Source organism: Coccidioides posadasii, chromosome 1 (genome assembly GCF_018416015.2).
Source record: "Coccidioides posadasii str. Silveira chromosome 1, complete sequence".
Classification (NCBI taxonomy): Eukaryota; Fungi; Ascomycota; class Eurotiomycetes; order Onygenales; family Onygenaceae; genus Coccidioides; species Coccidioides posadasii.
This window is the reverse complement of record NC_089407.1, coordinates 543,965-563,823: the sequence shown is the minus strand read 5'-3', so window position 1 is coordinate 563,823 and position 19,859 is coordinate 543,965. Positions and strand designations below refer to the sequence as shown.

Sequence of the window (19,859 nt, the reverse complement as noted above, 5' to 3'; positions counted from 1 at the left end):
AGATCTACCATAAAAGCTCTATCATCTAGCTTGTTATATCAACAGAAGAAATACAAAAGTCCCAAGAAAATCGAAAGATCTGTTCAAAATCCAAGCTTTGTGTTCACCCCTGCCCCTATTATTCATGCCCCTTTTATCCAGGAGGAATCAGGCGATTTACGACACTGATGGAAATAAACACATGCCAAAATATAGCTTTCAATTCAAAGGAATAGCGTTGGGGTCCTTCGCCGTATAAGGAGGCGGTTGTTTCGACCTTACGAGCCGCCTACGAAGCAGGAAGGCAATGGCTCTGATCAAGTCCAACAATACCCCCAACGGTACCACCCACAACCCCACCGACATTCTTCTTTTACCCTCCGATGGTCCGGAGGATGGAGTGGGCGTGGGTGACGCCGGTGGGATAGGCTCGTCTGGATAGCCGATGTAACCCATGTCTGAAATTGTTTCAGGAAAAGGTGGAAGGTCCCATGTGTTTGCGGCCGCCAGGTACATATCACCACCTGGGCGAACAAGGATATTTACCATTTGGAAGAAAGGTTTTTCCGAGAATCAGAGGGGCTCCAGGGGGGTTTGTATTCTCAAATGGCTTGCAGCGGTCAGGGGACTTGGTCAAGTAATCGGGAATGCGCACGTTCAGAGCGCTGCCAAAGAAAGTGAAGGACACGTTTCTACCACACCAATCTTGACGGGGAAAGGTAACACTTTCGCTATTGAAGTCCAAAATCACATCTTCTGACGTCGGAAGAGATTCTTGTTCAGTTCTAGTGACATCGCCCCAATTCAATATCGCCATTTCCACGTTATTGATTTTTTGCCTCCCTGATATCAAGAACGTGCCATTGTGCGCATCATTTGTATCGGGAACTCCATCGAATGATATCTGATGAAGGATGCGATTCCGGTCGTAGAAATGATCTCCTAGAGTCAAGGACCCGTTCCAGAGTCCCTTGCGGCCGAGGTTGAGGCAGAAGGGAACAGAAGGTATGGTCTCCTTGCGGTTTCCAGATTTTTGCGAGAAACTTAGCGAAGAGCTTACGCCTAGCGACAGGACAGTGTTATTCTCGGGGGACATGAAGATACGATCGCCATTCGGATCCGCGCTGACAGCGAAGGGAAATGTTGCAACGTCGCTTGGAGAATCTCGTCCGGTGTTGACATTCCCGTTGCTGCCTATAACAATAGGAACTACCTGATAGCCGGCGTTGTGAACGCTGTCAAGCGAAACGTTCGCTCCCCATGGCTTCTTTGGGTTATCTTCGAGGCCGACCAAGGGAATAGACCAGCCGATGGCTGGCGAAGCTGAACTACTCGCTGACGCGGCAGAGCTTATAGAAGTTGACGCTATCGCATCCTGAGCAAAAGACAGGGGGGCGAAAAACAGGCCAAGGAAAGGAACGAGCAGGACCATCACTGATTTGGGTCTCAAACGAGAGAGTAGAGAGCCATCCTTGGGTGAATCTCATAAAGTAGAAGAGAAGGGCACTGTTCACAGGAGCAAAAAGAAAAAAAAAGAAAGGAAGGAAGAGAAACAAGACTGGCAAGAGCGAGCAGTGCGCGAAATATGGAATTGATGCTTAGCCCCAAGCTTTTGAGCCTCCGGTAAACGCTCTCGAGCCCGCAACGGTGGTGGCTTTAGCAGTGCTTTTGGGGGGCGGGCCCCTTTTTGGCGTTGGGCCCCCATGGTTAGGCTACCTTCCCCCCGCCAATTAGAGGCTGCTACGGGGGCATCCTACCACGCCTGGCAGTGCGATTTGCTAGCTGCAGATCAGGGATGGTTAAAAGGCGCGTGTTGGTCTGGACAACGGTTTCACCCAAATAACCGCGAGCTTCCAAGAGTCCAGCCTGTCCAGTTCACCTGGACTTCCAGGTTCTCTTCTCATTACCTTCTTGCCTACCTCTTCCCATTTCTATGTTGATCAACAGAGAATTCCCACCTCCACTGGCGTGTTATCTCAACCTCTCACAGAGACTCTTGCGCAATGCCTAAGAAAGTCTCCTACGAAGACTTGGAGGAGAGAGCTGACGCAAATGGTTACATTCCTGAAAATCCCGAGATCAGTGCTGAACCAGAGCAGAGAAAATTGTCAGAATCTCCCGAGCGAGAATATGGCAAAGTATGGGCGGTATGGAAGAGGTAAGTGTCTCCTATCATCTATTCTTTCTATGGCTGACGGCTGTGTAGGTGTAGTGAAAAACACGGCGACAACATCTTGGATGAGAAGACAATGAGAGACTTCATAGTCTTCCTTGCGAGTAGTGCTAGAGGGCAGAAGAAAAATGAACCAAGACCGAAAGCATCATATATCATGGAGAGATGGAAGCAATTCATCGCGGAGTGGGCCCGTCGACAAAAGCAAAAGATGCCAAGTAGGGTGACCAACTCTGGCACACATGTAGGTGATCCATACTGTGGTTACCCAGCTGCTTACTGAATATCGCCAAAGCTAATTAGCAACTGTATAATTTATTATTAATACATTACCCACGATTGTCCCTCTCAACCTTAAAGTTGAGGAGAAAACCTATGCGACATTAGCCCATTTCAAGCATCTGCTAGAGCAATTGTGGGGCCATGATTGGCACGAGTATTTCGCTCTGATATATCGAGTATACCACTCAGCCATCCTCAAGATGTCCATGTATTCATCTGCACGTCAGGGCGAGTATGTTGAGTCAAATGCGCGAGGACAATCGGGCCGGGGGATGTATGTCCCTGATGTGAGTAGCAAATCCTCCTAGACTGCTTTTGGGAGAAACTGATTTGAAACCAGGACTTGACCTTTGTTGTTATCCGTGATCGCAACGGCCAAGCTCAAATGGTTGTCCGCCCAAAACGAGATGCAAAGAACATGAACAATGAAGACAAACAGTGAGTTCAGAATGGTCCAACTGGGTTTGCTTTATCTAATGTGTGATTCAGGCCCCGGCATCCGATGCAAGAAAATATTGGGCCTAATCCCCTATATTTGAATCCAGTATTGGAGCCACTTGTGATTTGCCTGGCATGTGGTCTTTTCCGCGACTTCAAGACAGCTGATGAGATATTCGCACTTGAGCCACCACCATATGAAAAGGCTTATGAACTTGTGCTAGATTGTCCAACCATTGATCTGTATGACTCAGACTCTAGAGGGTTTTCAAGTAAGATGCATAATGTCTCACAATGATCAACTGCTTGCCTCTCTGCTGCCCATGATTCTAATGACAACGGGACAGCATTCTTTGAGAAAATTGAGAATGGAGCCCTGACTGGTCAGATCCTCACTGGGAATCGGGCAGGTAGTGAACTAAGAAAGCTGGGTTTCTGTACTGGGTATGAAAAGCCGCCTACTGTTCATGCTTTGTGTAGAGAGGGACTTGTTCAGGCAAATGGTAAGCATTTGTAACCCAACTGAGATTTGAGTCTTACACTAATGGTTTACTGGTATTTGTGGTGATAGCGGAAGGATACAGTATGGAAGAAAAAGCACAGTTTGCTGGCCATGGGTTAAATCCTAGGATATTTTTTGAGTCCTACATGAGCTCAACTAGCAGTGTTCAGGGCGTGTTGAACATTCTGAAGTTGGACTGTGAAGAGAACCTGGCAGAACCATTTCGCGGTTTAACATTGCGGCGTCACCCAAAATTATGGCAGGCCCTACCAGCGAAACTGCAGGAAGATCTGGAGGACAATGCAGAGTGTGCTGAGCTTAATGATCAGATTATCAAGCTGACTGAGATGATTGAAACTGCAAGCTCCGATGAGCAATCCCAGAACTTGGAAGTGCAGCAGTGAGCACTCTATAAGCAGAAACATCGGCTTATGGCCTGAGAGTTGGAAGTATGGCAGCAATGTTAGCAAAAGGAGTGCAAACCTGGAGTTTGTGAGCATGATGATCATACTCTATCATATCACTGGATGTGGTTTGATCAGGCTTCCCACCTGATGCCCAAACAAAAGAGGCTCAGTGAACTGCTATTCCTTACTATTTCACTACAAAGCAAGGAGGGCTGAGAGGCAATTGAGCTCATGGTCAAACTCTGCAGGCAGAAGAGGCCTATCTCAGACCACCCAGCACTTAAAGCAGACAATGATCACTGTCCTGAATGCTCCATTCTCCTGGATAAGTTCGTTCCTCTGAGAATTTACATCTGATCATGCTCTGGCAATTTCAATTGGCTAACCTGTGTTCTCTTTCCTGTCCTCAGTGAATCGGCTGCATCTACTAGAAAGAGATGGAAGCATATCTATAGATGCCTCCAGAGAAACCTGGAAAAGCAGTATGGCTATGCAGCTCTGTGCTTCATCTGTTACCTGTGGATCACCAATGAGACACAGTTTAAGGAACACTGTCAGCACCACCCGGAAACCATCCCCCTTCAGTATGGCTACCTTGATGCCTGGGGGATGCTAGCTTCACCAGGATACAGTCCTAGACATCTCCTGGATGCTACTATGTCTGCATGTGAGCGCATGAAACCCTTTCTGGATCATCAGTCCCTTAAGAGGGACATGGACCAGTATTACATGGCTCTGAATAATGGCAGGCCAGCACATTGTGGTCCACATTGTGACATGCTGTTTGATTCATTGTCGGAACTCCAGTACCATCTTGACAATGTCCATTGTATTCCCATGCCAAAGCAATGCACAGGCCGCGGGTCCAAGCCTGAAGCAGGGCAACCAGATCTATCATAAGTCAAGAACACCAATAGTGGGGGCCTTGATGTCCACATTACCAACCCCGCAAGATTTAAGAGGAAGGACTTGGACTCTGACACCTCAGAGGTAGAGAAACCACAGCAAAAGCAGCCGAGACGAAACAAGAGTGATTGCTGTCAAGTGACTCAGGCACAAACCAGGAAGACGGCAAAAGGCCAGGTACCAGTAAACCTTGGTGAAACGCACAGCCAGAGTGTAGACTCAGGATACTCCTCTCCCAGAAGCAGTGGAGCTGGCGTCAAAGCTTCTGGACATGTTGCTACAGGCAAGTTAAGCGCTACCGAGCTTCTTCCATACATTGATCCTCATTTGTTGGAGCAAGATGCCATTCAGCCGGGAGTTTTTGCTGACGCTGCGATTTGTCCTATTTGTCAATGTCCACTCGATGCCTCACTTTTCCAGAAATATTGCATCAAAAGTGCCTTTATACCAGGTCGCCAGCAGATTCAGCTCTGCAAGGCACACCGGAAGGAAAGCACAAAGCAAGAATGGACAAGGCATGTTTATCCCGATATTGACTGGAGTGGTCTCGATGAGCGCCTCAAACAATATCATCCTCATCTACATGAGGTGCTAGAGCCTAAGTACAAGTTAGAGTATAAATCTACCCTTCAGAGTCAAATCTCTGTGGATAACATGGAATATATCTATCAGCGGCCACAACACTGGGCCAGTTATTATGGTCCACGGGGTGATGAGCTCTTGTAAGTCTCCTGTATCTCACATATTTCAATTTCCTTGCTTTGCTGACTAGACACAGGTTGGAGCATGTTATATCTCACTTCGTTCCTCATATTCATCAAATCACTGCCGTGGACAAACTTGTCCAGCATTATGGCGTCCTAACTTACACCAGAGAGGTGCTCGTGCCTGAACTTCTGGTGGCCTTAGTGCAGGAGGATCTCCAAGTTGATGCAGCAGCTGCATGTCAGGTTTTGATGGAAAGCACTGGACTCGGTGACCTGGTCAATGAAAATGATGTGGAGTGAAGCTTTATTTCAGTAATCAGCACTTGATTCAAATCCTGAATTTATAGAGAGTATATCAGAGGGGGGTGATTGTGCTGGAAGGGAGGAAGAATTGTAAGTCCCAGCTCTCCTGGAAGAGGATGGCCATGCACCCGCTTTTCTTATTTAATGAAGCTGTTGTCTTCAGTGATTGTCCTCAGTGAGTTCCGGTTCAACAAGCAACTGACAACTAAGCAGCTTGAAATTATTAGTGCTTGCTGTCATTTTACAAGAATGCAATGGGGACCGTGAAGGAGTGGCAAAACCACCATTGTTGGCAGAGAGGCCCTCATTTTCACATCACTGAAAGTTTACATTCTGCTCAAAATGCCAGTGTCACTACTCCATTTCTTTTGAGATCTACACCGAAATCTCACTTTCATTCTTCATTCTGAGAATGTATTCCAGTCTATCACGTACTTGGTCTGCAGATAGGAGCGGGGAATTTGATAGAGTGGAGTAGGATCAATGTTCAAACAACCAGGCAGCTTAGACCTCCCTGGTAGATCTTCTTGCTTTCTTGTCAAGGGCGAGTCTGGGTTGTGAAGGTGTTCTTCAATGGCCAACCAGTGGCAAAATGTCTCTGTTTCCGTCCTGCTGCTGTTTGCCATTGATTCTCGAGAATGCTGTACAGATGACAAGGAGTGTGTATAAACCACACACCTAACAACCTAATTATTGAAGCAGATCATCAAGAATGCTGTTTCGGACCGCCTGCAACCAGTAGGGGCTGCATAAGAAATGCGTGCCGTGCCAGATCTTCAGCTGGAAGCCTCTCTTCAGGTAACCATGTGAGCGCCGATCGTAGGAAATGTAAGAACATAGTACGGACATCCCCTTCCAGGCTCCGCTCGCGTATCTCAAAAGATTGCTCCGGGATAGGAATAGATCCTTTCCAGTTTGCTACAGACAACACTTGTTAGCTTGCAAGGTAGTCTGCAATTGCTGGGTTATAATTGTACCGTTTTCATCCCAGTACTGAAGACACTTGTCACTTCGTCTTATGAACTTGAGAGGCGGGGGCCCAAGAAGTGACACCATTTCAGCTAGGTGCTGTTCATCATTCAGTAGGCCGTCTTTTCTTGCGAGAAAAAGGTTTCCTGTTTCGAGGAGATCCCAGGTCTTGAACAACAAAATTAGTTGCACCTCACATGCGTAGAACATTTGGCAGAGATAATCCCCTTACTGTGAGGCCGACTGCCCAAATATCCACTTTAGAATCCCACTCCATGTCCAGAATAACCTCTGGGGCCCTGTAAATCCCTGGCATGACATCACCCTTGTGCTTGTCACCGATGCGGGCTTCACCAAAGTCGCAGAGAACAGGTAATCCTGTGTTTATCGGCATGGGTCGCGAGATATAGATCGTGCGGTCATCAAGAACCTTTCTAGCAATTGGCTGGCTGGCCTCACCATCTTCAATTTCAGAAAGGGCTGTAAGATCGGTGATCCCTTGGAGAATGTTATTTGCAGATATGTCTAGACACCTCAGTACTTGGGTCCCAAGCTTGCGTTGTATGTACCAGATAAGGAAAACGTACCTGTGTGGGCAACCTTGGCTTTATGTAAATAGTCTAGCCCCAAGAGTATCAACTGCATGCTCCTCTGAAGCAGGGGCCTCAGGCATCTGCTTGTCGGGAAACAAATCAAGAAATTCTGTGTAGCTCATCCCAAGAGGTTGGTAAAGCAAGCACTGGTGTTGGTTCCCAGTTGGACCCATGATGTTGAAAGAATCAAGTATCATGCGAACAAATGGTGTTCCGGGGTGCTCAATGTTGCTTGCCTTGAGATGGTTGCAGATGGCAATTTCATTATTTTGCTGTTTGTGTGAAGTGCATACTTTGAGAGATAGATATCGATGATCCCTAACAGGAAAGTTGGTCATCTTGAAGTCACAGCATGCGCGCATATTTTGGGAAATGCTAACACAAGGTCCCGACAAAGCCAAACTGTAGACGACATACCAAAGCCAAGTTTAGCTACTACTTGGTATCTCTCCACGAAGACCTCACCAATTGTAACTGGGTAAAAATCTCCTGGCACATAGGAGGGTAGTTCCTCCTCTTCTACCTTCAGCTTTGGGTCAAGAGCCACAAACCCCGACAAAGGGAATCTGCGTGGAGGTGAGTGAGAGGTTGAAGCCATGGTCCTGACTGCTGCTGGCCAAAAGTGGAGTAGGGAAATGGGCAGCGAGACACGACGGGTGTTTGGGAATGCGAGGAGCAGGGAAGTAATAATACTAGCAGGTAGACGAAAAGAGCCTCCGCGCATAATGATCGCAGCCAAATAAGGGTTGGGCCAAAGTACGCCATGAGGTGATGGGCGGCTACACAGAATGTGCAGGTGTGGTGTGGAGGAGGTTGGGTTGGGGAAGATCCCAGGAGGTAAGGTAGTTCACCACTAAACGAGCCAAATTTCGCCAAAAGCTCCACGCAATGAATTTATTAAATATCTCAACAACCAGATCTTTATTATTAAATAGCTATTAAATATTAAATGAATGTATTCTTTAAAGCATAGAAATTAGTATAGTTAGGAAAATAAACAGGTGGACAGCCTAATATTACAGCCAGAGTGGGAGATTTGGGGGGTAGATAGAAAAGAATTCAAAGAAATGTCAACAGTAGATTTCTCAGCTAGAGAGCCTAATATCTTGCTAGAGATGCTTGTAGAGCTCTTACTTTCTCTTTTGAAAGATTGTATAGACTCTTCATAATAAGACTCTTTAGTAGAGGAGTCCTTCTAACAGCACTTTGAAGCTAGTGCTTGAAGCCCTGACTGTCAGTATTTATTAGCATGTTTAATTATCTATCTTTTCTTCTCTGCTAGTTGTAAAGTCTTCTTCTTATAAGCAACATATTGTATCTCTCTTTATCTAGTATATTTGATTTTTTCAGTCTCTTGTTACTTCCAGATCTTTTTATAAACATTCTCCTATTTAATTTATCTTTTTTTAATATCTCTAGCAGTCTGCTTCTTTTAAAGCTTTTGTTGAAGTTTTGTTTCTTATGTTTAAGTAATTTTATCAGCTTTTTCAGTCTCTATTTTATTCAGATGCTTGCATGTCTTAAGAACTTTTGTTAGAGACCAGAACTTTACTTAACTAGAATTATCTTTATTAAGTAGGTCTAGAGACTTGTCTTGCTTATGATATTGCTTCTTTATCACTAGAATTAATCTTAGCTGCTGATTCTTATGTTCCAGCAGTTTATTATAAAGAGCAAACTACTTACTGGCTTAAATAATCTATTCAATACTCTGCAAATTTAGGCTATACCAGAGACATATACTCTTGATCTCTTGTCAGAGCTGATGCATATTACTAGAAATAGAAGATTTAACTAGCAGTATAGAAGCTTGAGCAGTTTCAAATTAATATAATTAATATTAAGAATCTAGAGAATTAATTCTAGTCTTTGCAAAGCCAGTAAGTATATTTTTAACTGTTAAAGTCTTCTTTCAAGCTATATTAAATAGTCTTCAGAAATCTCTTTTTGTCATTCAAATATAGCTTATTTCTTGATATAGTAGTGCTTCCAGCTTATTGAAATATGCCTTGTCCAGCAGCTCAAAAATTTCAATATTAAGAGATTGCAAACAGTAGATTGAATACAGCAGAAGAATTATAAAAAGAATCTTTTTACAGTCAGTATATTCAATAAATTTTATATTTATATAGAAGAAATGCTCATCTAGTAGAAGCAGATATCTTTCTCAATCAGCTTGTTTCTTAGTATACTAATTAAAAATCTGTTTCAATCACTTCAGTTCATATTTATCATTACTTTAATCATTTGTTGAAGCTGTAAAGTAGGCTCATTCACTTTTATTATAATCATTTAGCTATATATTCTGAAGATCTCACAATTTGCTCTGATAAATAAGAGCTGAAGATAATACAATTTCTTCAGCAGAAACTGAGCAGAGCAATAAGAGAAATTTTTAATTATTATTCTAAATAGCAGCATTCTTTTCAGCTTATAGAGCTTTAATAAAGACTAATTACTTTAAGATATGGCAGGAGTCTAGAAGAAATTCTTTTTTATTCATTACGATTGCTGCCCTCCATATTTTGTTGATTTGGCTGTGCATTTTCCACATTTTTCTTTCCCCTTCTGTGTTGCATTTGCAGCGGATGTTTGCAATGCATCCCGGTCATGGCTTCTCGGCCTCTCCAGATCCTTGCCATTGCATTGCATGGGATCTAGATGTGAGTAGCCACCTCACATCGAAGCTTTTCGTCAACGTTTCGGGGATCATTTGCTTCCCCCGCCTTGAAAGGTAGGCTCAAAAGATTACAGACGCAGCGGCCTTCCTGTTCCACCCATTGGGGTCAACATGCATACCTGTTCGGGAAGGCTTCCTATATTCACTCTCAATGGGACTCAACCCTGAAAATAGCCACACAAGAGGTCCTGGGCCGGCACAACATCTCCGTTCAACATTTTGGTCTGTCGGTCTACCAAGTGCCGAACGCGGAGGAGGAACTGACCGTCGTAGCCAAAACGAGAACGCAAGCCGATGAGCAGGAATGGCCTCAGGGGCAACAGGCGGCTCCTCGCCACCCCATTGGTCTTGGGTCACCCAAGCCCAAGTATCGAGTTTCCCGGTATGAGAGCCCGCGAAGAAGAACAACCCTCTCATATCCGGTGGACACTCCCAATGAGGCAGCCATAATATGGCCCGGGATAGCGAAAGATGTCGCTGCCAGCAACAAGTGTGCGGGCTGGCTTCTTTTGCAACTGCTCAGACAGGAAAACCTATCAGGGCCGGAGAACATATCAGCACTCAAGATTGGACAAAAATTGTGGAGATATCGAATGCCCTATCGGAGTAGAGATACTAAGAGATTCTCTCATTTATATAGAGCAGAGAGGATAGTATTGGACGATAACTCCAAGTTAAGAACTCAAACTTGGTCGACGCATTGGGCATCAGGATGCAGAGACACGCCCTTCAACATTTTAGGCAGATTGTAACCACCTTTCACCCATGAAGTGGTACCAAATTGGCATTTTTCACTGATGGTGGATCAAGAAAAAAGGCCTGCAAATGGACTCTCTGTGTCTCAGTGGTGGAGAGGAGAGTGGCAGCTAGTTATTTGTGTTCTATGACAAATACATGGGAGGGAAAGGCTCCAGAATCAAGGGAATGCCATTCCCTCAGGAGTCAAAAATAGGCACCTGAAACTAGTGAAATTTTATATGATTGATTGGACAACTGGATTCTTTCCAGAAGGAATCCACGTTTCGCTCCTCGACCCAAAAAAAAAAAAAAAAAAGAAAAGGATCAGAGCGTAATGAGAGAATGCCATTCAGTGGCTCACAGTATAGTGCTGACAGACCTCAACAATGTGTTTGGTACACTCAGCGACTCGGGCTCCTTTGTCCTCAACCAACATGGTTGGTGGCCGAGTGGTAAGTAAGTAAGGTAGTTCACCACTAAGCAAGCCACACCACTAAACAAGCCAAATCTTCCACCACCAAAATTCCTCCAACATTCAACATTCAATATGTGACAACATGGTCAACAACACCTTAATTAGGCTTGCAATTGAAGATCTTGAATCACAAGAGACCTCAAATTACACTGCAACTGTGAGAAAGTACTCAGTTAACTAAGAGACTCTGTACTGATAATATAAAGACTTGCAACTTGCTCAGAATGAAGTAATCTTCTAATATAAGAAAAAGCTCTCTGATATACAGAAGACAGAGCTTCTAAATTATATAAACAAGCTCTTTAGTCACAGTCTTGCCATTACATTTCAGATTCTATAAAATATTGTATAAGAGATGACAGAAGAGAATATTAAGATTAACTAGATTAATTAATTTTGTAAGCAGCATAATAATAAGATTAAATATATTTATCTTAAAGTAATTAATTAAAATAGACAGATAGCAGATAACTATCAGTGCTTTAAGCACTTCTATATACTTATAATTTAATAATTTATTTAATTACTTGCAATTACAGTTATTAATACTAATTAACTATTTAACTACTACTTATAAAGTAGTTGGAGCAGAAAATTAATTAATATAATCTTAAGCTCTCAAATATCTAATATCTCTTAGCTTGAGTTTTCAATGTGCGCGCTCTAAGACCTTCTTGGCATTTTCAAGGTTCGCAAATTTCAAAACTTACATCCGCTTTAAGCCCTTGAACTTTCTCCGGATTTTCGAACTGTCATAGAGTCTCTATTGCCTCGGAACTTTGTAAATTGAGGCTGTTTGCTCCACTCGTTGAATATCAAATGAGCTACCATTAGAGGACGCGTGGCGCCGGTACCTGGCCTGCCTGTTTTCCCGGGAAAGAAACTTCCAATTTTTGTGAAAGAATTCCATCCTGCGAAAATAATTCATGACCCTAGGAAACATGTCGAGAATCTTTCAAAGTCGTCAGAAAGGAGATATGGATGTATGTGTTTCATAAGCCATAAGAGCTTAAGAATGCCATTTTCTCTCTGGGAGAGTCGACACGTGAAGGACCCAGGTTGAGATCTTGAACGTATGTACGGAATTTTGGGGGCCGAACCCACGACAGGGCTACCAAAGTATCAAGTAGTTAACGAAGAACTGGGTTCATTTAAGGCGGTTCACTGGCGATTGGATGATCAAGGCTGGGGACAGACTCCTCGGTCACGTTGGGGGTTTCCAACCGGAAGGGAAATGGTTGCACTCCGGTGTCGAATGTCCGTCACACGTAAGGATAGAGCGACAGCGGAGCGTCTTTCTTGGGTGTTCATCGGCGGGCTTCAGGGACGTCAACGTCCGCCCGCACCGGGTAAAACAGATGTTCGACCAATTTCACAGGGAATTGGTGACCTGAAGACGGCCACACAGTCAAGGCAGCATTCAACGGAAGCGACCTCACAGGATGCAATCACACCCTGTCGCCATCGATCCCCGGCCAGACCTGCAACGGTGGACGGAGTACTCTCCCTGGTACGGAGCAGGGACATACTAATTTATGAACTAGGTCAAGCAATGCTTTAAGCCATTCTGCCTGCTTGCTTCATTTCTCTCCGAGTTTGCTCTGTCAAAATTGGTAATTGTAAAGAATCGATCTTAAATTCGGTGGCGCAGAGCGATCCAACTGCCAGTGTAACATGGGCACATGAGATGAGTTCACCAAGAAGCCCAGACGACCGTTGACTGCTTGTCTTACGGCTGCTTTGTCTGGGCGCTTGGCTGGCGAAATGTAAATTTTAGGCGAGGATCTGGAATTAATTGGGCGACCCAGGGCAAGGTAGATGCAAGTGACGGAGTAGTTCCATGCTTCAGTTAAAGGGTCAGCACGGACAATGGAGGACAACGTCTTTGATCCGTTTAGTGTTCTTTTTCCATCAGACTTCTATCGCGCGGGAAAACCTGACCAAGCCGGCATCCGTGTCCAAGAACGCCCCATGAAAGAACGTAGAGAGATTTTGTTTTCCTATCTCGCTCCAAAGGCAGTTTCTAGTATTCAGTCGATTCCCAACTTTAGATTCTCATGAGAATCGACATCCCGATGGGGTCTGTGCATGAGGCTGGTGGAGCAGACCGAAGTTGCACCGGCTCTCCGTAAGGGGACTGGGTCATCCGTCTGGGATGGTCTGTTTCGAGACATCAAACCCGGATCGAAACCTGGATGTTAGGCGGCTCCTTCGAGTGACAATTGGAACCTGGAAATCTCGCTAGTTAGCTGAGTCAAGAGAGTGAGCAAATCCCCGGTTGGCACTGCACCTTGGCACACCAGGAGGTTAAGCAAACAGTGCGAGCGAGATTTCATGTCAACGACTTTCAGACGTGTCGAGGAAGTTTAAATAGATATAATTAGCTCACCATCGCCCGGAACGATGGCGAAAGAGCGCGGAAAAGGCAAAACCCGAAGCGTCGCAAGTGGATCGCGATCGTTTGGATGCGCCAACCCGCTCGCTAGTCGGGAGAACGCGCAAACAGGGCCTGATTGACCTTGCAACACCTCGTTTTGCCAGCATTGCCCAATCACGAAACCTGCTTTCAACACACCCTCGTGTTCTTCCGGCCTGGGTTGACGTCGACACTGCCGCTGAAGGATGTGCGCCGTAGAGTCCACGCCCGTGCTCGGCGACAGCTCTGCCTTCATATCGCATGCGACTGGCGGAGGAACGGACGCGCACTGTTCCACTCAACGATATGGACAGCTGTCGCCCGGCCCTGCGCACACGTCCCTCCGATCTTCGCAACCGTGTGTTGATGGTCACCCTGCGAGGCGGTGTCACAGAAGACCGGAACTCTGACCGGAGTAAGAAGATGCCAGTACCGCCGCAGAAACCTGTTATTCCCTCGCCAGGCGAGTCTGTAGAAAGACCGTTGCGGTTTCTGGTCGTCGGAACCGCCGCTTTTGCAGCTCATTCACCCTACTTCTTCTTCTTCTCCTCCTGCGCCCGCCAGATGATCGCCTTGGACCTGCAGATCGCTATCCCGACTCTGCCCTTCATCAGCAACAACTTCTCTGTCCGGAGAAATAATTATTGCTGACTCAATGCTTGCTGCGGACACCTGGTAAACTATTGACAGGGCCTCTTTCTCTCCGTCTCAAGGATTCAGTCGCGAGCTACTCTGTATATTGGGGTCTGGTTTTCTATTCTTGACCCGAGTTCAGTGTCGTTGAAGAGCTCCAGAGGCTGCACCACCTCCGAAGCCCTCGATTGCTATCCATTCGACTTTCTTCTTCTTCTTCTTTTTGTTGCTGGCCTGTCTATGCTCTGTTCCTATCCTTCTCTCATCGCTAGCCAACAATCAAGCTCTTCTTTACCTGCTCCCACATACGCCGAGAGTCAAGAAACATTCCGTATCATCACCGATGCGCACAGCCTACACCGTAGCAGCTTCATTACCGTGCCCTTCGGTCGCATCAGACCGTCGATTTCTTCGTTGCAATCACCACGGGCTGCTGCTGGTGTCATAGTGCAAGCTCATTGTCGCCATTATGATCTGTCTTCATGCTGGCCCTCCTAAACGGCCTTTAGTCGCCACTTTGGCCGTTTTCACTTTTTTCGCTCTCCTCTACCTTTCGCACCTGACATGGAGATCTACCGGGCGCTCGCGAATCAAATATTCTGCCCCCAAACATAGCTCGTCGATCCCCCCAGCTGCTAACACGCCACTGCGTCCGCCAGAGCTTGTTAAACCGGAGAACCTCACCATCAGCGGAATGGTATTCTTTGGGCGCCGCAGCAGGGTCAGGTCTTTACACTGCTATCTTGAGGTTTGTCTCTCTTTTCACCTGCGAGTCGCAAGTGGTTGCGCAATTCAACTGATACACTGGCGTTCAGCGAAATCTGGTCGATAATGGTGGCTGGCTGGACGAGGTCCGATTCTTTGCCAACACTAAGAACAAAGATGATTTGGCATTCCTAGACCAGATCTTGAAGCGCTCCCCGCGATATAAGAAAATCTTCATCGAGAAACCTGTCTGGTGGCCTGACCACACAAAACTGTGGAGGCAAGTCGAAAGAGGCACCATGTATATCAAGCTTGACGACGACATTGTAAGAGAGCGCACATATTCACACAGATTTGTCACCTTTGAACGGTTGCTGATGAAGCATAGATGTGGCTGGCAGATGATGCGATTCCCAATATGGTCACCACGAAATTACAGAACCCTGACTTTTTGGCTGTTTCCGCAAACGTTATCAACGGTCCTCCACTGAGCTTCCTACACTACCACCATGACGCTCTTCATCCATATTTTCCCGAACTGCTGCCGTCGAACAAGAAAGATGACCAGCCTGATCCACGTCAGACCCCCAAGAACGATACCGAGAAGCGCTCCCTTCCCGGCTGGCGTCCATCGGAGCATCCATTCTGGGAGGGTCCCAACGACTTCGAATGGCCTCTGGAGAATGAACCACCAAGCGACGGCCACCGATGGCTTCGCGTCCAAGACGACAAGGCTTTGAACCGCACGCCCGTCGCAAAGTTAACCTACGATTTCTGGGGTCCAACTTACGAGAGCTGGGCAATCGCCGCGCAGCAGCACTACTCATTGCTGGAAAACATAGAGAAAAACACGCTTGACAGATACAAATTCTCGCCTGCGTGGAACATGCGCGGAGAGCGGATCAGAATCAACGCACTCGCCATATTAGGCGACGATGTGCTGGACACGGATGTTTACCATTGGCCTGACAATCGGGGTGATGAGGATATGATTGCCCTGGATTTACCTAAGCAGCTTAATAGACGTAAGTTGAAAGCCTTTTATTATTTGTCTTTTCTCTTAACTTTTTTTTTTTTTTTTAATATACTCCTTCCACCTGCGCATTGTGTGTGGCGTGCGTTAGTGACTAATAGTATCGCAGATATTCTCATCGAAGGCAAAGCCCTCGCTGCACATTTCAACTTTATGCATCAGGGCGCTCTCACGAAGACCGATCTACTCGATAGATATTACTCATACGCATTAGATAAAGTCTGCAAACGGCCATTTATACCTTCTCCATGATGTTAATACCTCTGCACACCTTTTTCTTTTTCCTCTCTTTTTTTTTTTTAAAAAAAAAAAAAAAAAAAAAAAAAAAAATTAAAAAAAAATTGGTGTTCGGGATATCCACCTATACACTTTATTATAGCGATGGTAGTGTGTTTTAATTCTTTTTTCTTTTCTTTTTTCTTTAATATGTTCGGGCATGATCACCAATGTTTCTCAGATTCAATTTTCTGTATTATATATTTTCTTTATGCTTCGGTCATTTTGAACTCAAAGGGTGGACATGAATGTTATGACTGGCCATTTTAGTGACGATTTTGAGTGTGCTTTGTTTCTGTTTCTCAATACTACATGAAACACATGGCTTGTGCTCTGCTGGAGTTTAGGAAAAGCTTCCAAGGGACTTATGCTGGGACTTTTCGTTTTCTTTTTTGTTTTCCTTTTTTTTTTTAGAGCCAATTTATTATTTTAATGCAGAATTATAGAACTATATACTTCAAACTGGCAGTTCAACCAATTTTAATCCATGGTCTTCCTACTCTATGAGCAACTCGATTCTAGTATACAGTGCCAAAATGAAAAAGAAAGTAAAGCAAAGGAAAAGAGGAGAAGGAATCAAACGTAAAGAACTGGCTCGCTCTTCAACAAAGCTGTGAGTCTCGCCCGTCTTCTGTTAACCAACAAAATCTAGCCTCTTTTTAAATTTAAACTAGTGGTGGTCTATGCCATCTTCCCTTCTCCCTCTGCACGATCAGGACTGCCGGTACTACTTTCATCCAAGATCTCCAACCCCTCCGCGCCGTGCTTCTCGCCATCGATTTCCGATCCAGGGGTGAAAGCGCTCCCCGCACCAAGAGAGCCGTCATTACTCGCCAAACCATACTGAATCATCATCTCCCGAATCTCTTGCTCGCTCAGATATGGCAGATCCTTGGCTGCGGTGACGTAGCTAGTGTTCTCCGTGAATCCTTTGGCGAAGATAAGATCGATCTCTTCAAGACTGCGCCGAGCGGTCTCGGGATAGAAGAAATATATTATTGGCAGGAAACATGCGTTGACAACAGCGAAGAAGAGATATGTACCCCAGCCGATACCGTCAAGCATGACGGGCGTTATCATGACGATAGTGAAATTGAAGAGCCAGTTTGAACATGTGGAGAGGGCGTTGGCTTTGGCACGCGTCTTGATGGGGGATATCTCGGCGGGATAAAGCCACGGTAGAGGAAGCCATGTAGCGCCGAAGGAAGCGATGTATGTGAATAGCCCCACGGCGGCACCCTTGGCGGCGCTTTCTGTTCCGGGGATCAGGCAGGAGAATGTGAGCACCATTGAGAGGCATTGACCGACTGTGCCATACAGGAAGAGCTTACGGCGGCCAACACGTTCAATGAGGAACCAGGAGGTGGTGGCAAAAATGGAATAGACGACCATGTTGACCCCGCCGAGAAGCATGGACATTGTGTGGGTCTGATGAATCGATTTCTCAAAGAGAATAGGGAAATAGTCTATCAAAAATCGTGAGTGTTTGTGATCTCTAGCGTGCTAATTTTAAGTGGAAGGCAAACTAACAGATCACCGCATTACAGCCACCGATTTGCTGCATGATCTGGGATGATACTCCCAGAAGCATACGACGGAAGTGCTGAGTCTTTCCGTTGGAGAAAACGGCCGATAGGGGTGCAGCTTTACCTCCTTCTCCGGATCTAAATAAGAATTAGCAAAAATCCAGCCGGTCATAAACGTATCCACAATAACATACGCCCTGATAGAGTCGAGAACAATAGTCTTTTGTAATTGAACATCATTGTGAGACACTGGTTTTCCTTGAAGAGCAGCAATAACCCTCTCTCCCTCCTCGAATTTGTCATGCATGCAAAGCCATCTCGGCGATTCGGGCATGAACCACATCCCGACAACAATGAAAACCCCAAAAACGACTTGAAATGCAATGGGGAATCTCCATGTCAAGTCATCCGGACCGTAGGAAGCTCCGAAATCAATCCAGTATGATATCAGCGTACCAAACGCGATGACGCCGCCCTCGATACATATCAAGAGCCCTCGATTCGATGTACGAGAGCATTCAGCCTGGTATGTCGGAATCGTAGAAGTGTTCATCCCGTTCCCAACTCCTGTGATGACTCGCCCAACTATAAACTGGGCGAGTGGATCATGGCCGGGGAATGATGTGATTTGGATAATAACTCCAAGAATCATGATGGTTGCCCCCAGCATAATAGACTTGCGGCGTCCAAGAACGTCACCTGCCCAAATAATAGACATAGCACCAGCCAGACAGCCTATTGATTGTGGTTAGACATGCTCCATCAGTGTCGGCTTCATTCGACATACCAATCTCGTAAATAGCTGTGACGAAACCTTGCATTGTGGCATTGTCTCTTGTAGCAGGGAAAACATCATTAAATGGTTTTGCGCTGATGATACCGGACATAATGCCCTCTGTTATTGAGATATAGGGTTAGCTATGCGTTTACTGAAGGATATGCGGTTCAACGACGTACGATCATATCCAAAGAGTAAAAATCCGCAGGTGGCCACCGTCGAGATGGACAGAGAGAGCTTTTGGCCGGTCATGCCGGCATACCGTGGTGCCCCTTCCATGACTGTGAAAGTCTTTCCTTGAAAGGACCCAATAAAAGGCCGTTGCAAGTCGGCAGATCAGTGGAAGCAAGTCAGCTTTTTGACAACGCCTTCCAACCAAAAGGTTCTCCCTTAGAGGGGCTCGGGATCGTATTCGAATGTTGAGATCCGGATGGCGACGGTGACCATCGGAAGGCGTAGATAAAGTGGGACAAAAGAATCGGGGAGAAGGAAGCCAGAAGGAAGCCAGAAGCAGATCTGATAGAGGATGGGAATGGGGTATTCTATATATTTATCCAACCCCCATGTGATTGCCATCAGGGAAGGACTTCCGATGATGATCTGCACCAGAAAATTGTGTACCTCCACCTTGGTGACATGGTCCGAACTGTGACAAATGGCGAGAAACGGCCCCAAAGGCTCTCCATGGAAGGTTCACACAACCCAAATTGAAGAGACCAATGACGATGGGTGTCCTGGAATGATGCCAGGAACACTCCGCTGAGCCAGACTTTGTATAAGGAAACGGGGGAACTCATTGACAGGAGTGAGTGGCGTTAGTTACATAAGAATGACGACGATGGGGTTAACTAACCGTGGAGAAAAGACTCCGTCAATGGAAACTCTCTTCTCCAGCATTTCCACACGGCCACTGGGCAGTGGACTGCAGTTGCCAGGATCATTGCCTGGTTGCCACATGTCTGTTTGGAACGGTTCAGTAGCTGAGATGAAGAGAGGGTCACAGCCGCTCTCCATTCTCATGCATCAAAAGGAATCCACTGGTGCGGAACACGCCGACGATCTTTATGGATTGGATGCCAATGGACAGTGCATGTGAAGATGAGTGAATTGGCATCGCTTAATACATCCAAGATTCCTGCTCAGGATTACAGAACACCAGCATAGGCAATTCTTTAAGCCTGCTGCCATCTCGGTTGTTTTAAAGAGCCTGTTCTTTGGTAGAGTTACCATTTGATAACTGAGCGAACGCCACAGCGCCGAACGAGCCGCCAGACCCACGGAAACTGGTGTATAGGGGCAATACACCACTATAAGTACTGTGAATGAGGGTCAAATTTCGC

General features: G+C 45.8%; 7 protein-coding genes across 7 annotated transcripts; 4 read left to right on the top strand and 3 right to left on the bottom strand.

Moving 5' to 3' along the window:
* Positions 1-198: 198 nt before the first annotated feature.
* Positions 199-1,411, bottom strand: D8B26_000114 (uncharacterized protein; the record flags this gene model as incomplete). Its single annotated transcript, XM_066123116.1, has 3 exons — positions 199-268; positions 344-437; positions 526-1,411. The coding sequence occupies 3 exons, from the start codon at positions 1,409-1,411 to the stop codon at positions 199-201; spliced, it is 1,050 nt and encodes a 349-aa protein (XP_065979188.1).
* Positions 1,412-1,982: 571 nt separating this feature from the next.
* D8B26_000113 (uncharacterized protein) lies at positions 1,983-2,435 on the top strand (the record flags this gene model as incomplete). The annotated part of the gene is made up of 2 exons (XM_066123115.1): positions 1,983-2,137; positions 2,186-2,435. The coding sequence occupies 2 exons, from the start codon at positions 1,983-1,985 to the stop codon at positions 2,433-2,435; spliced, it is 405 nt and encodes a 134-aa protein (XP_065979187.1).
* Positions 2,436-2,571: 136 nt separating this feature from the next.
* On the top strand, positions 2,572-3,926 carry D8B26_000112 (uncharacterized protein). The gene is made up of 5 exons (XM_003067673.2): positions 2,572-2,721; positions 2,775-2,872; positions 2,924-3,144; positions 3,220-3,375; positions 3,444-3,926. Exons 1-5 carry the CDS (start codon positions 2,635-2,637, stop codon positions 3,776-3,778), a joined length of 897 nt encoding a protein of 298 aa, XP_003067719.2. The 5' UTR covers positions 2,572-2,634; the 3' UTR covers positions 3,779-3,926.
* An 86-nt stretch (positions 3,927-4,012) lies between these two features.
* D8B26_000111 (uncharacterized protein) lies at positions 4,013-6,053 on the top strand (the record flags this gene model as incomplete). The annotated part of the gene is made up of 5 exons (XM_003067674.2): positions 4,013-4,110; positions 4,192-4,610; positions 4,683-5,409; positions 5,466-5,787; positions 5,911-6,053. 4 exons carry the CDS (start codon positions 4,013-4,015, stop codon positions 5,692-5,694), a joined length of 1,473 nt encoding a protein of 490 aa, XP_003067720.2. The 3' UTR covers positions 5,695-5,787; positions 5,911-6,053.
* A 66-nt stretch (positions 6,054-6,119) lies between these two features.
* On the bottom strand, positions 6,120-7,857 carry D8B26_000110 (uncharacterized protein; the record flags this gene model as incomplete). Its single annotated transcript, XM_066123114.1, has 5 exons — positions 6,120-6,615; positions 6,675-6,834; positions 6,899-7,191; positions 7,254-7,286; positions 7,677-7,857. 5 exons carry the CDS (start codon positions 7,855-7,857, stop codon positions 6,404-6,406), a joined length of 879 nt encoding a protein of 292 aa, XP_065979186.1. The 3' UTR covers positions 6,120-6,403.
* Positions 7,858-14,232: 6,375 nt separating this feature from the next.
* D8B26_000109 (uncharacterized protein) lies at positions 14,233-16,656 on the top strand. The gene is made up of 4 exons (XM_003067676.2): positions 14,233-14,949; positions 15,017-15,232; positions 15,295-15,931; positions 16,049-16,656. Exons 1-4 carry the CDS (start codon positions 14,671-14,673, stop codon positions 16,189-16,191), a joined length of 1,275 nt encoding a protein of 424 aa, XP_003067722.2. The 5' UTR covers positions 14,233-14,670; the 3' UTR covers positions 16,192-16,656.
* Positions 16,657-16,780: 124 nt separating this feature from the next.
* On the bottom strand, positions 16,781-18,798 carry D8B26_000108 (uncharacterized protein; the record flags this gene model as incomplete). Its single annotated transcript, XM_003067677.2, has 5 exons — positions 16,781-17,681; positions 17,746-17,879; positions 17,936-18,476; positions 18,529-18,636; positions 18,699-18,798. 5 exons carry the CDS (start codon positions 18,796-18,798, stop codon positions 16,897-16,899), a joined length of 1,668 nt encoding a protein of 555 aa, XP_003067723.2. The 3' UTR covers positions 16,781-16,896.
* Positions 18,799-19,859: the final 1,061 nt, after the last annotated feature.